The 15,893-nt window shown below is 42.1% G+C and overlaps 1 protein-coding gene across 7 annotated transcripts in view; it reads right to left on the bottom strand.

Moving 5' to 3' along the window:
• Window positions 1-15,893, bottom strand: part of utrn (utrophin) — a 451,611-nt gene that overhangs the window by 350,914 nt on the left and 84,804 nt on the right. For all 7 annotated transcript variants that reach the window (XM_060937691.1, XM_060937690.1, XM_060937694.1 and 4 more), the window contains 3 exons: window positions 15,749-15,893; window positions 13,076-13,191; window positions 12,715-12,872 (listed from right to left, as the gene is read on the bottom strand). The exon at window positions 15,749-15,893 is cut by the window's right edge and continues 28 nt beyond it. In XM_060937691.1, the coding sequence (XP_060793674.1) occupies window positions 12,715-12,872; window positions 13,076-13,191; window positions 15,749-15,893 (419 nt within the window). The remainder of the gene's footprint in view (window positions 1-12,714; window positions 12,873-13,075; window positions 13,192-15,748) is intronic.

Genomic DNA, 15,893 nt, shown 5'->3' with positions numbered 1-15,893 from the left:
GTGTGCAGGAACTTTCAAGCTGTAATCCATGATTTCCTGATTAACTGGGGAACAAATATGAGGTGACACAGAAGCCAAATTCCCTTAAGTCATCCATCAACTTGGGAAAGATGAGAGAATACGCAAACCAAATGAGAGAGAGAAGTGTGTTGAGCTTCATGCCGTAAATCAGGGCACTTGCTACTCACCTGAAAATGTCCATTTCTACTGTGAGGGCAATAATAAAAAAAAAAAAGTGGACACCAACTGGAACTGTTACAAACTCGCCTGGAAGAGGACCCAAGTTTATTTCACCCTCATGTACAGTGGGGAGGAGGGTAAGAGAGGCAAAAATACCCAAGGATCAGTGTTAGTGAACAAGATAAAGTAGGGTTTCCAAGTCTCCAAAACCACCATCAGACACCACCTCCATGCCAACAGATTATTTGGAAGGTTTGTCAGAAACAAGCCTTTTCTGTCAGTTAACCACAAACGTAAGTGCCGGAAGTTTGTGAAATGCTGCTACAATTTTGACTAGAACCGTAGTCTGATGAAACAAAAATGGAGCTTTCTGGCAATAAACACTTAAGGTGGGTTTGGTGTAAAAAGTAGAATGGCTCTAATAAAAAGAACCCGATCCCAACTGTAAAATATGGTGGAAGTTCTGTGATGTTTTGGGGCTGTTTTTCCTCCTCCTTCGAAGAAGAACAACTTTATTCATCACACGCTTGTGAAATTCCTCTCTGCATTTTACAAATGTGAAGCAGTGAACACACACACATGCGCATATACACGTGAGCAATGAGCACACACACTTAGGTGGTGTTTACATTAGACCGTATCAGCGGATCATCAGATTAACGTTTTTAAAACGATTAGCGTGCACACAGCAACACCAATACACGATTCGCGTGCACACAGCAACGTCAATACACGGATACGCTCGGCTCCGCAGGCATCCTGCCCTCCAAATCACTCCGCCCTGAACAGCGAGTGCCCTCTGGAGGGTGCGCACTCCGGCCCTGCGCAGCTCACAGAGCGCGCGAGTGAAGCGCACGAGCAGTGATTCGGGACTGAGCCGCTGTGTGTGTGATCTCAGTGCATATCGGGTATACGAGTCACTTACCACTTGCAAGTGGAAGGATGGCAAGCCTAAAGACAATCATAACTACACAATGGGCAGTATTTGCATCAGTATTTGCAGTATTTTCATACTTTTATACTCTTTAATGAAAGGTGATACAAGGCGGAAGTCCGCGCCGTTTTTCAGCAGTCGCGTCACATGACCAACGCCAGCGAATCAGGAAGGTGGATGTCACAGTGACGTTGTCCAATGACGACGCCAGTTAGAGCTCAGCACAGCGTATCAGCGTATCCTCAATGTTTACACAGCACCATACCAGACACGATCTGGATTGAATACGTGGACCCTGGCGGATTCCCGTTTCCCGGCGTTTTAATGTAAATGGACAGTGCATCCGCAAAGAAAACGAGACAGATATGGTCTAATGTAAACTTGGCCTTACCCAGAGCAGTGGGCAGCCATGCTAACAGCGCCTGGGGAGCAGTTGGGAGTTAGGTGCCTCGCTCAAGGGCACCTCAGCCCAAGGCCGTCCCATATTAACCTAACCGCATGTCTTTGAACCCTAACAAGGTTAGGGTTCAAAGACAGACAAGGTTAGGGTCTTTGTTCAAAGACAAAGACCCTGGAAACCTTGTTAGGGTTCATGACATCATGGACTCCATGAAATACCAGGACCTTTTAAATCAAAATCTGGCTGCTTCTGCCAGGAAACTAAAACTGGGTCATCACTGGATCTTCCAGTAGGACAATGATACGAAGCATATGTCCAAATCAACACAAAACTGGTTCGCTGACCAGAGAATGAAGCTTCTGCCCTGGCCATCTCAGTCCCCTGACCTCAACCCCATTGAAAACCTGTAGGGCTGAGCTGAAGAGGAGAAGCACAAGAGAGGGTCAAGGACTCTGGAAGATCTGGAGAGATTGTGTAAAGAGGAACGGTCTCAGATGCTCTGCTCTGTATCTCCACCTTTATAAAATGTTATAGGAGACTCAGTGCTGTTTTACTGACAAAGGGAGGTTGTACAAAGTAATACATGCAGTGGTGCCAATAATAGTGTCACCTGTTTTTGTTGAAAATATTTTTCTTGGGGTGGCACGGTGGTGTAGTGGTTAGCGCTGTCGCCTCACAGCAAGAAGGTCCGGGTTCGAGCCCCGTGGCCAGCAAGGGCCTTTCTGTGCGGAGTTTGCATGTTCTCCCCGTGTCCGCGTGGGTTTCCTCCGGGTGCTCCGGTTTCCCCCACAGTCCAAAGACATGCAGGTTAGGTTAACTGGTGACTCTAAATTGGCCGTAGGTGTGAATGTGAGTGTGAATGGTTGTCTGTGTCTATGTGTCGGCCCTGTGATGACCTAGCGACTTGTCCAGGGTGTACCCCGCCATTCGCCCGTAGTCAGCTGGGATAGGCTCCAGCTTGCCTGCGACCCTGTAGAACAGCATAAAGCGGCTAGAGATAAGGAGATGAGAACTTTCTTGATGAGGGATTTGGTTTTCTTTGAATAAATTTATTTCAATTAAAGATTGGATTTGTCTCATTTTTTCCGTGTGAGATGAAGCAACTTCACCAAAAGGTGCATTTTTTTGAACCCTTTTTACTAATTTTTACAAGGAGGGACAACAATCACGGAGGGCTCTCTATATTACATTTGGGGAAATTAATTACAATATGCTTCATGTATCATTTTTTTATCCACATGAATTTCATAAACTTGAATGTTTGCTTTCCATATTTGGTTTGTAACCATTTGAATGAATTATTTTTGTTGCTGGTTGGCTTTTAGAGAGAATATTTTAGTTAAGAGTTTATTTATCTTCCTCCATACACACAGACACACACACACCCCAGAAACTCCACCACAGAATGCAAAAGTCCTAATAATCACTCGGATTCACATTTTTAAATAAAGACGTGTTGTTTAATGCGGATCTGTGCAGAATGACCTTCACCAGGGAGGAAAGGTCACAGAATCAAAATATGCACTGGCATTCTGAGCACAAGCCCACACTATTAGACTGCATTGTGTGTGTGTGTGTGTGTGTGTGTGTGTGTGTGTGTGTGTGTGTGTGTGTGTGTGTGTGTGTGTGTGTAAGAATGAACATGTGGAAAGTAACGTTAAAAGTTAAAATAAAACATGAGCCTGAGAACTCTGTGTGTGTGTGTGTGTGTGTGTGTGTGTGTGTGTGTGTGTGTGTGTGTGTGTGTGTGTGTGTGTGTGTAACTAAACACAGAGTTAAAATAGCTGAGGTTTGGCAATACATAACCCCCTAAATGGCAAACATATGTCAGACCCAGATTCTCTCCACACGTGCACACACACACACACACACACACACACACACACACAAACCATGTATGGATCTCACACTCCGTCAGTTCATCAGAGGCGGGATACTGAGTGCTGAGGGTTGATTGGTCGGGTAGAGAAAGGCTTTCCAGAACTTTCTCTCAACTCGTACCGTGTGCGTGTGTGTGTGTGTTGAACAGATCCAAACCAACGCAGCTAAAGTCAAACAAAATGTGCTCTGTGTGAGTTTGGTTTCACTAGGGTGGACAGGATGAAAATGATGACTCATTCTTGCCAGCGGAAAAAGAGCGAAAGCGAGTGAAGCGCGAGAACCGAGTGCATGTGGGAGGGGTAGGTCGCTTCTGAGTCACTAGCTATCTACACCACAAGGGTAGTTCTCTAACCACAGAGCCCTGCTTACATCTCCCCATACCACTCTGACAGAGCTGTTACAGAGCTGAGTGATATCAGGATACAATACTGATATTCTGAGGAACCGTTCCAATACGGTTTTCTGACGTCACGTTAATATCACCGATTATTGAAAAAAAAAAGTTTTTAAATAATTATGAACCGACTTCAAGCAGCTGATGTGATGTTAAAATGTACTTAATTTTTACACTGAAAAAATGTTAAACATCTCCTCCCCATTTTTAATGTTAACAATTTTCTTTATTCAAGATAGACAAATATATTATTTATATGTCTTCCCCAGTGCAACACTACTGCAAAGAAGCAGCTGAAGTGACGCTAATTTTTTTCCTATTTAATTCTTAAATGTTAAACATTTTTATAGATTTTACATTTTCTTTTTTTCACATTAGATATTTTTGTTGCTTAAGAAAAAATATTTTTAAATACAACCCCGATTCCAAAAAAGTTGGGACAAAGTACAAATTGTAAATAAAAACGGAATGCAATAATTGACAAATCTCAAAAACTGATATTGTATTCACAATAGAACATAGACAACATATCAAATGTCGAAAGTGAGACATTTTGAAATTTCATGCCAAATATTGGCTCATTTGAAATTTCATGACAGCAACACATCTCAAAAAAGTTGGGACAGGGGCAATAAGAGGCTGGAAAAGTTAAAGGTACAAAAAAGGAACAGCTGGAGGACCAAATTGCAACTCATTAGGTCAATTGGCAATAGGTCATTAACATGACTGGGTATAAAAAGAGCATCTTGGAGTGGCAGCGGCTCTCAGAAGTAAAGATGGGAAGAGGATCACCAATCCCCCTAATTCTGCGCCGACAAATAGTGGAGCAATATCAGAAAGGAGCTCGACAGTGTAAAATTGCAAAGAGTTTGAACATATCATCATCTACAGTGCATAATATCATCAAAAGATTCAGAGAATCTGGAAGAATCTCTGTGCGTAAGGGTCAAGGCCGGAAAACCATACTGGGTGCCCGTGATCTTCGGGCCCTTAGACGGCACTGCATCACATACAGGCATGCTTCTGTATTGGAAATCACAAAATGGGCTCAGGAATATTTCCAGAGAACATTATCTGTGAACACAATTCACCGTGCCATCCGCCGTTGCCAGCTAAAACTCTATAGTTCAAAGAAGAAGCCGTATCTAAACATGATCCAGAAGCGCAGACGTCTTCTCTGGGCCAAGGCTCATTTAAAATGGACTGTGGCAAAGTGGAAAACTGTTCTGTGGTCAGACGAATCAAAATGTGAAGTTCTTTATGGAAATCAGGGACGCCGTGTCATTCGGACTAAAGAGGAGAAGGACGACCCAAGTTGTCATCAGCGCTCAGTTCAGAAGCCTGCATCTCTGATGGTATGGGGTTGCATTAGTGCGTGTGGCATGGGCAGCTTACACATCTGGAAAGACACCATCAATGCTGAAAGGTATATCCAGGTTCTAGAGCAACATATGCTCCCATCCAGATGACGTCTCTTTCAGGGAAGACCTTGTATTTTGCATGACAATGCCAAACCACATACTGCATCAATTACAGCATCATGGCTGCGTAGAAGAAGGGTCCGGGTACTGAACTGGCCAGCCTGCAGTCCAGATCTTTCACCCATAGAAAACATTTGGCGCATCATAAAACAGAAGATACAACAAAAAAAGACCTAAGACAGTTGAGCAACTAGAATCCTACATTAGACAAGAATGGGTTAACATTCCTATCCCTAAACTTGAGCAACTTGTCTCCTCAGTCCCCAGACGTTTACAGACTGTTGTAAAGAGAAAAGGAGATGTGTCACAGTGGTAAACATGGCCTTGTCCCAACTTTTTTGAGATGTGTTGTTGTCATGAAATTTAAAATCACCTAATTTTTCTCTTTAAATGATACATTTTCTCAGTTTAAACATTTGATATGTCATCTATGTTCTATTCTGAATAAAATATGGAATTTTGAAACTTCCACATCATTGCATTCCGTTTTTATTTACAATTTGTACTTTGTCCCAACTTTTTTGGAATCGGGGTTGTACAAAGCATGAACACTTGCTATTATTTAACACCAATGATGAGAAGCAGCTAAAATTTGTTAATTAATTAAATTATTTTTTTATGTAACATTACTGTATTGCTGGCAGATTGTGAGTGAACCTGCAATAATTCTTGTTATTGATAATTAATAACTTCTGACCAATCAGAATTGAGAATTAAACCGAGCTGTGCGCATTAATTATTATTATTTAATTATTATTATTATTATTATTCGTAGTAGTAAAATTAACAAAATCAACTGCCTTTGCTGTTTTACAGAAAAAGAAAAAGGTATTGTCCCTTTCAGACAAAATTGCTCATTTTTTCCAATCTTTGCTCCATTGGGACTCACCGTCTTTAATTAAGTTGACTGATTAGTGATTAGTATCCAATAGACCGATGAAATTGGACCCAGAAAGGTCTGAATTCAAGCTTGGAAGCCACTCAGCCACTACTGAGCACTTAAACACAGCGTTTATCCTTCAACTGCTCCACTCTGGGCTTGCATTGTGTCTCAGCTGTAACTCTGTTCAGCTAAAAGCGTCAGCTGAATGAACAGAGTAAATGTAATATAAATGTAAACTGTTGTGCCACTTGGGAAGCTGTTCACTGCCTTTTTTAAAAGCCGGGCTTGGCATTTACAGGTTTCTGACTTTACTCAGTGAGGGCTTACAAAGTCCTCTTTGTTCTTGCTCTGCCTCCGTAACCCTAAAGTGTACCCTCCCTCCCATCCACGTAAATTACTTTCATTCAGAGCGCCACATAACGTTCACGTTGTATCTGTTAGCCGTTGTGGACGTGTCGAGCAGCACAATAAATACACAGGACAATAAGGGTAGTCCATTGTGTGGCATGGTGTGGCGCGTGCTGGGAATTTTGCATCATGTTGCACTGTTTTGGCAAAACTCTGGTCTGGTATGGTGCTGCGCGTTGAAGCATGGTCCTGGATAAACCACATTTTATTCCAGTAAGATCAAGCCGAAGATTAATTATCTGTCGCCCCACAAAAAAAGGGTAGGATCTTTAGTGAAAACGCAGTACATTCTCGATATAATTTAGAAGAAGCTGGAAGCTGTATATGGAGATTTACAGTCACCAGCAGGTGCCTTGTAGAGGTTGTGCCCATTTTAGCTAAGATGTAGACACTTGGGATGCATCAAGGACCGTTCAAACTCTCGTTTCCTGTCTAAGACGCCTCTAAACTTCCCCCAGCTGAAGGTAACATCGATGTATCCTTGATGCTGCCCATTACCCATAAATCTGTGCGGCAGCTTCCTCAAACAATGGAAAAAAAAAAAGATGGTGGCTCAAACTTCACAGAAAAGTGATTTCATAAACAAATAAATTTTGGGGCTTTTTTTTTTGCTTATATGTTTGAAAAGTTACCGATAAATAAACATAGTACTATCTTATAACCTCCCGTGACTAACCAAATACATTTGTTTGATCTGAGGCATCTGGTAGCCAACTAGCTAACTCTGGTTTAGTTAAACGGCATGCTGATGTAAGACGTTACCGTAAATCCTATCCTAAAAGGTCGTTCAAAATTAACGTCCTCAGAAGATGCCTTCAGTTGAAAGTTCTGGCTTACGAGACAACAAGGCAGCAACTTGCTGCTTGAATGCAGCCTAGAAAACTTTACAGGCAGGACAAAAGTACAAACGTTTACAATTGAAAAAAAAAAACAAAAACCATTCACGTGGATGTTACACTACCGTTCAAAAGTTTGGGGTCACTTTGAAATGTCCTTATTTCTGAAAGAAAAGCCCTGTTCTTTTCAATGACGATCACTTTAAACTAATCAGAAATCCACTCTATACATTGCTAATGTGGTAAATGACTATTCTAGCTGCAAATGTCTGGTTTTTGGTGCAATATCTCCATAGGTGTATAGAGGCCCATTTCCAGCAACTCTCACTCCAGTGTTCTAATGGTACAATGTGTTTGCTCATTGCCTCAGAAGGCTAATGGATGATTAGAAAACCCTTGTACAATCATGTTAGCACAGCTGAAAACAGTTGAGCTCTTTAGAGAAGCTATAAAACTGACCTTCCTTTGAGCAGATTGAGTTTCTGGAGCATCACATTTGTGGGGTCGATTAAATGCTCAAAATGGCCAGAAAAATGGCTTGACTATATTTTCTATTCATTTTACAACTTATGGTGGTAAATAAAAGTGTGACTTTTCATGGAAAACACAAAATTGTCTGGGTGACCCCAAACTTTTGAACGGTAGTGTACGTCATAGGGTTAGCTAGCGGGCCATGCTTTACACGGCCAATTCTCAAAAAAACAAGGCCATAAATCCCCAAACACGGTCTATAAACTTTATACTAACCCGTGCTAACCAAAATTTTGTGAAATTTTGTTGTTTTGTGAAGTAATTTTGTGCATTTCTGTGGACATTTTTGTCGACGGTCAGCGGTTTCCCGGCGCGCGTACTTTCCACATATGAAAGTTAAATCAAGAAAATCAAGTTTACCGCCAAAAATGTAGCGTTCTTATTGGTCAGACTTCGAAACGAGGCTTGCTTGAGTGGAAGCAAAATACTACGAGTTTTGAGAGCTTCGCCGGCGAAGCTCAGCAGGTTTAGAATGAGTAGGTCGTGGATTTAGATAAATAACTTTGTGAGTTTTTTATCATACAAGCACGATAAACATAATCAAACTTTATACTTTACACTTCCCTATGTGCCCACTGCCAAATAATATTATAGTTTTTAAATGACCTAAATTAGATGAAACATAAAACTTGTCCCATTCCTCAGTCACACCGGACTCGGCGCACTGAGCGCCCACTTCCGCATTCATAAAAGACTGTTCCCATGGTAAAGGCATGATGATCACTTTCACTCTTTCGGTTTCGACTGGTTTCTCTTTCGCCAAGATTTACATTATCTTAAATAGTACTTTCATAAACTACCATTATTACTGAATTTCTTTTGTATTGTTTACAGTATTTACATTTGAGTAACTAGAGAAAGATTTCCTTTCATTCGTAACTTAATTTCACTCATTTTTAACTCCTGTTTATTGCACTTTTTAACAGAATCAGAATGATTCCTAACATTTTGTGATGTAACATTTGCATTCTGTATATTTCGTAACATCAAAACTTGTTAAAGGTATCTGTTATTTTCAGTTGTATATATTTCATAATATTAATCTTCAGAGTCGGCTGAATCTCATGTGTTATCTTTGTTGTATTTAGTAAAGCTGTATTCTGTGTAATCGGACTTGATTGCAGCAATTTGTATTTTGTTTTTATGTCTTAACTGCACTCGAAATTATAATTTAAGGTTTCTGCTTTTATTGCAGGAATTTGTAGAAGATTTTATTGATAATTACAGTGATTTGTAAAGTTCTGGTTAATGAATAAGAAACTAAATTTAAACTTTATAACATTTTATTAAGTTAGTAAATAAAATTTGTGTTAAATGCCTAATAAAATATAATTCACACTTAAAATTAAAGCTCTCTTTCATTTCTCTTTAAGGCTCAATTGCAGCTCCAGAAGTCACTAGATTGCACCAAAAAAAAGATTACATTTTCAAAATTTGCCCCCCTACTTTTAGAAAAACCACTCCCAGCCTTCCCAATCCTGGCTAAGCCCCATGTTACGTGGTGGTTGCCATAAAACCCAGTGTGCTCCAATTTCAATCCAGTTTCTACCATTATGTAAACATACATGTCAACCTTTGGTCAATCAAACCTGTATAACCAACCTCCAAAATCCGTATTTCCCTTATAAAATCCGTATAAGATGCAAATTAAAATAATTTACCTAAAATTTGAATGATAATTAACAATGATATATCCAAGTTACTTTTGATTCAATATTAATAACAATAAACCTTCAGAATGAATACAAAGCTCCAATGTTCGACAAAAACACAAAGTGTCACTCTAATGTTCTGAATTGTACTCCATGACAGCTTTTTTAGCGCTCTGCACCAATACCTCACTAGGCTGCATGTCACAGCAAGTGTCTGTGTTGATCTTGCCGGAGTGCCCATTCAGAATCTTTTCAGTCGCTAGTGAAAGTCGCTCAGGTGGAAATACGCGTTTCAGACAAAATGTTACTTCCCGGTTAGCGGGATTCTCGCAATGCGGTGTGCGCATGATCAGAAGTGGAACGAAGTCCCGCTACCACAAGATAACGCGCAATTTCATAAGACTCTTTACTGGCTGTCTGTGCTTTCTGTGGTGTACAGTATGTTTGTAAATGAATGTTATGCGCTCTTTTATCATCGTGGGAATTGATTATAGCTCTAAATAAATATTGAAGGTTTTTTAAAAGAATCCGTATAACTATTTGTACGCCCGTATACTACGTTTATTGAATCAAATCCGTATAAAATACCGACATTCCGTATAGGTTGACATGCATGATGTAAAGTGTGAACGTGTCTATGCTGACTGCTAACAGCGTGTTTAATCACTTTCTCACCATTATTATCATTAACATTCTTTGCAGTGTTAGATTTCACACTTTTCTGTCAGTTTATTCAATCTTTTTTGAAATTTTTCCAAAATGTTTTCATTTTCCCGGTGCCACTTTTGACCATTTTTGTTCCAAACTTCTGGGATGCATCGCTAATTAATACAATTAAAGGGGAACTGAAGGCAAATTTTTTTATTATCAAAATTCTACTTATCTCGTTTTATTAAATACAGGAATGCATTTTTGATCGCTATTTTGTCACTGCTATAGCAAGTTATGAGTGTTTGAACTATGCTCTGTGATACATCAGTCCATATGTCAAAGCAACGGCCGTAAACGAGATTCGCTGAGACCTGTGCGAGACATCGTAGGACGGAAGTAAAACGTACAGCGGAAATCAAAGTGACCAACATCTGCCAGCGTTGTCAAAAGACGTGCACGCCCTCCTTCGAATGCTGACGTAATCAAGCTGGCAGTTTTCCCTGTGTCCGAAATCGCTCCCTACTCACTATATAGGGCACTATATAGTGTGGACGCCTTTTTCTAGTGCTGTCCGAAACCTTAGTGAGGATTATGTGGGAAATGCGCTCAGTATAATATGTATTTATCACAAAAATACATGCATGCATTTATTATTTTGAAAACCCACCAGCCGCCTGATCTGGCACGTTTTAATTGTGCGACAGTAATGACGTGAATACCAGCGCGACGGACTCGTCCTTATCCTGTCGTCTTTCCAACTCTTCTCTACTCCACGTTGGTTCGAAGTCGTATGGAATAATCTCCATGTCACGTACGCGAGCGAGGCGGATGTATGCGCAAAAGGGTCGGTCGAGGCGCAAACAGGACATCAAAGGCTAAGCGAGGACAAGAACGAGAAACAGGCACAAGGATTGAGAAACAGGAAATCAAGACAACCGGTAGAAAGACTCGGTAATGCGTATCGTAATACTTTGTGATGCAAATGCATCAGCACAGTCCTTAAATAGGCAAACACATAGTTCCTTAATTGAGCTCAGGTGCGCCTTGTTCACGGCACGCGTGCTGGAGTCCACTCGGCACGCACGCAGCCCGAGATGCGCCTTCGGGTGCACGCGCCACAGCATGCAGGACTGACACTCCATCACTGATGAAGCTGGCAAATCTCAAAATTAATCTAAATTGGAATGACTGTGTAAACAGTTTTCAAAATGGCGGCGCTGACACCTCACGTTTGAAGTCTTGCACAAGTCTCGTGAAGATCGCGCGGATAAGCAACGCCTGCCGTGGACCATACGAACTACATTCAGCATGGCTAAACACCGAAAAGGCTGATAAGTGTAATATAATATGCCAATACAAGGTTCATAAAACCGAAAACATAATTGAATAACGCGTTAAGAAATAAAGCAAGTTTAAAAATGACCTCAGTTCCCCTTTAACTCACGCTAGCTATATACCTGTTTAATGTTAGCTTGATGTTGAGGATACAATGATGAACTCAAAACATTCTCCATTTATGCTGCCAGAACACGGTTGTCACATTTTTAGTTTTGCGCAGGGAAATCAAGTCAAGACATGAGCAAGAGGTGAAATCTGAGGGCCTCTGCATGCTCTTGCGACAAGGCTTTCACAGATAGCTTTTCGCAGACAGTTGTAATTTATCGTTGAGCGGGGAGTAATAGGCGTGCGCGATGTTATTCACCGCCACAACGCAAGGGGGCGCGAAGTCGCTAGGAGTAGTTGGTGGGTGTGGTTAGTGGAGTGTTTATCCTCCGGTTACTTATAATGACTAGAACTGGAGTCGTATAGATGTACGTACTTCCTCACTTCCTCGATCAACCGCTCTTCGCGCTGCTCCATCTTCGCTCGTGTTTTTAAAAATGGCGGTCGTGAAAACAAAACAAACCGGGAAAGTAGGGAAGCGGAAGTGCGTGTACAGCGGATGTAGAGTGGACCAATCAGAGCCCTCTTGTCTGCAACGCTGTCTGCGAGGCTTCTGCGGTGGTCACAATTTTTGGGAGGTGCGCGCAGAGCGTCTGCGAAGGGGGGGGGCTACGCAGACGCCATCTGCGATGCCGTCTGCGAGGACTGCGTTGTCAGCATAAATTGGCCTTGAGACAGAAAGGAGGGGGTGGGGCTTCTCGGTGGCCTTGGTGAATATTGGAGCGTTCCAAACAGCTACACAGTCATCCCAGACTGAGAAGCAGATTTGCTCATCTGTTAATTCTACTGGTGGAAAAAAAAAAAAAAAAAGACGCTTTTGGCTTTGTTTAGTGACGACTCGTGTTAGAGGACTGTTTTGGGGGTTTGTTTTTGTCATTCTAGCCTCCTAATTGGCGAGTCTTGATGATGATGATGATGAAGATGAATAACCTATATAGACCACAATCCTGTTCATTCATTCACGCATTTAAACTCTGTGGAAACCTAAGTGATGTAGAAACCTGTAACTGTTTCTCAGATCAGCATTTTCTGTGGTTTACCTGCGTGCTAACCGGGTGGCCCTCCTCCACCTTATACTTCCTGGGCAGGGTCTCAACTTCTCGGATGTCGTCCATCGTGACGTCATTGGGCAGCACAGCAAACAGAGACGTCACGTACATGATGATGGATTTCTTATCTGGCAGCTGCACAGCAACGTCTAAAGAGAGCGATGCATGAGAAACATCTTCATTTGGCAATTTATGTCCGTTGTATTGAGACGTTAAAATCATGGAGAAACAGGGAAGTTGAAAACACTCAGCCGAACGTGTGCGCGCACACGTAAGGCTGGTATGTGACAGCTCTCGGATTGGCCACATGCGGTGTGTGAGTGTATTTTCAGAAACCATTCGTGATTTTTACCCTCAGGATCGAGCAGCTTCTCGATGTTCAGCTCATCTCTGGCAAAGTTGAAGGCGTGTTCAAGTCTCTGGACCGGAGAAAGAGCCACAATCTGATCCCAACGGAACGCGTGAGGCCTGGAGACAGAAAGAGATGGAGATGAGATGAGACGAGTCGAGATACATAAGGAAGAGCAGAGAGGAGGAGAAAAGACTTGAGACCAGATTTGAGAAAAGAAGGGAGAGAAGGCAAGGGAAGAAGAGAAGAGACGTGAAGAGAGGAGATGATTAAAAAAGGAAACGGGACATGAGAGGATGAGGTTGAGGGTTTGAGGTTTAAGACTTAGTTTTAAAAGGATAGTTCGGGATTTTTGACATGAATCTGTATGGCATCCCCATCGATAGTGTCGTGCAAACACACTGACTTACCCCTGACAGCATCCTGTGAGTCCAGTTCTTGTCCAGTTTTGGTCCAGACGAAAGTAGTCCGGCAAGTTTGTTGGGGTCACGAAAGTAAAACGTTTTTCGTCTCAAAACAGTATGTGTTCAAAAGAGTGATATATTTGCATCACAAAACCGTTGCCAAATAAAAAGTCAGACCTCGAAATCGCTTGGCACTATTTTCTCTCCCTTCTTATCACTGCGCGCTGCCGCCAGGTGACAGCCACGGCTGTTTCATTCATTGTTTTAGTGATGGGAATTTCGGCTCTTTTTCGGGATCCGGCTCTTTTGGCTCTTCTTACTATAAGGAGCCGGCTCTTTCGGCTCCCAAACGGCTCCTGAGATTTTATTTTTGATTTAATTGCTGCAATTAACTAGTTAATTAATTACATTATTATTTATATTTTATCAATAGGATGTTTTCCATTTTATTTTTTTAGTTTTTGTAGCCATTGTAAAGCTTTGTAAAGTATAGCAGTGTAACAATGTTCTAGCTATAGAAATAAAACTAACTTACCAATTAATAAATTATTTTCTCACAAACATAATGCAAAACTGTGTTATATTACCAATATAAAATACACAGAAGACATCAACTGTTTATCCTTTATGGCTTTATTTCACACTCGACCTTGAACAAAATGCCACAAAATAAATTATGAAGTATAAATCAGGCCTAAGAAACTATGAAGCAAAGTTGGAAATTATTTTAACAAACACAGAACAATCTCATCTCATTATCTCTAGCCGCTTTATCCTGTTCTACAGGGTCGCAGGCAAGCTGGAGCCTATCCCAGCTGACTACAGGCGAAAGGCGGGGTACACCCTGGACAAGTCGCCAGGTCATCACAGGGCTGACACATAGACACAGACAACCATTCACACTCACATTCACACCTACAGTCAATTTAGAGTCACCAGTCAACCTAGCCTGCATGTCTTTGGACTGTGGGGGAAACCGGAGCACCCGGAGGAAACCCACGCGGACACGGGGAGAACATGCAAACTCCGCACAGAAAGGCCCTCGCCGGCCACGGGGCTCGAACCCGGACCTTCTTGCTGTGAGGCGACGGCGCTAACCACTACACCACCGTGCCGCCCTACACAGAACAATGTGCAACAAAATATGTGGCACCTTGAGCGCATGTAAAAAGAGAAAAAAGTGCCGCACTCTGCTCCACCAGTAATGAGAAGCCGCTGGAACAGCAAATATGCTCCTGTTATAATGACTGCTGTCTCGTTGTATACCGCAGATTAATCTGGCCATGCCAAGGCGGTTGCCGACCGAACCTGTCAATTTATGAGCGACAATTTATATCATGAGCTTTAGGAATTCACAGCAACAAAACAATGATCATGGTTGTCAAATAGACAATCATCCTTCAGCTGAGCTGAACTCTGTCTCTCTCTCTCTCTCTCTCTCTCTGAGGCACCTAAGGACAAAAAACTGATTCGGCTTCCCAACTCGGCTCCCACCGAAGAGCCGGCTCCCGTCGTTCACTTCAAAGAGCCGGCTCTTTGAACCGGATCGTTCGCGACCGACACATCACTACATTGTTTACTGCTAGCAAAGTTAGCGACAACATGTCTGACTACGATGGTGAAATGTGTGCGGAGATTCAGCCACATCTTTGTTGCTACAGCCTGGATAGTCACAAGTGCGCACCATTTTCACAAATATATTATTGTATAGGTTATAGAAGGTGATACATTTGTCGCTGTTCTTGCTCTCAAATTAGCTTGTTAGCGCCGCTGATCTGAACTCCTAATCACTGGCAAACAATGGGAAAGGTGTTGATTCCTGCACAGATGTCAACATGACAGCGCACAGTGATACCGAGGGAGAGAAAATAGTGCCAAGCGATTTCGAGGTCTGACTTTTTATTTAGCAACGGTTTTGTGATCCAAATATATCACTCTTTTGAACACATACTGTTTTGAGACGAAAAACGTTTTACTTTCGTGACCCCAACAAACTTGCCGGACTACTTTCGTCTGGACCAAAACTGGACAAGAACTGGACTCACAGGATGCTGTCAGGGGTAAGTCAGTGTGTTTGCACGACACTATTGATGGGGATGCCATACAGATTCATGTCAAAAATCCCGAACTATCCCTTTAAGGTTCAGGTTAGAATTAGGTTTAGAGTAAGGGTTAGGTATTTAGTTGTGATGGTTAAGGGTGGGGGGTAAGGGGCTAGGGACTACATTATGTTAATGAGTGTCCCCCACAAAAATAGAAGCGTGTGTGTTACCTGAAGCGGTGAAGGATGGCGTTGAAGGCGAGTCCATCGGTCCAGCTTGTGGTGAAGTTGAGCACATTAACTTCACCTCGGCCACGTGTGCAGTGTCTGACCCAACTCAGCAACGTCTTCTCACTGTTCGTCTGCTGTAGGCTGG

The sequence above is a fragment of the Neoarius graeffei genome, chromosome 13 (genome assembly GCF_027579695.1).
Source record: "Neoarius graeffei isolate fNeoGra1 chromosome 13, fNeoGra1.pri, whole genome shotgun sequence".
Lineage (NCBI taxonomy): Eukaryota > Metazoa > Chordata > Actinopteri > Siluriformes > Ariidae > Neoarius > Neoarius graeffei.
This window is presented reverse-complemented; position numbering and strand designations above follow the sequence as displayed.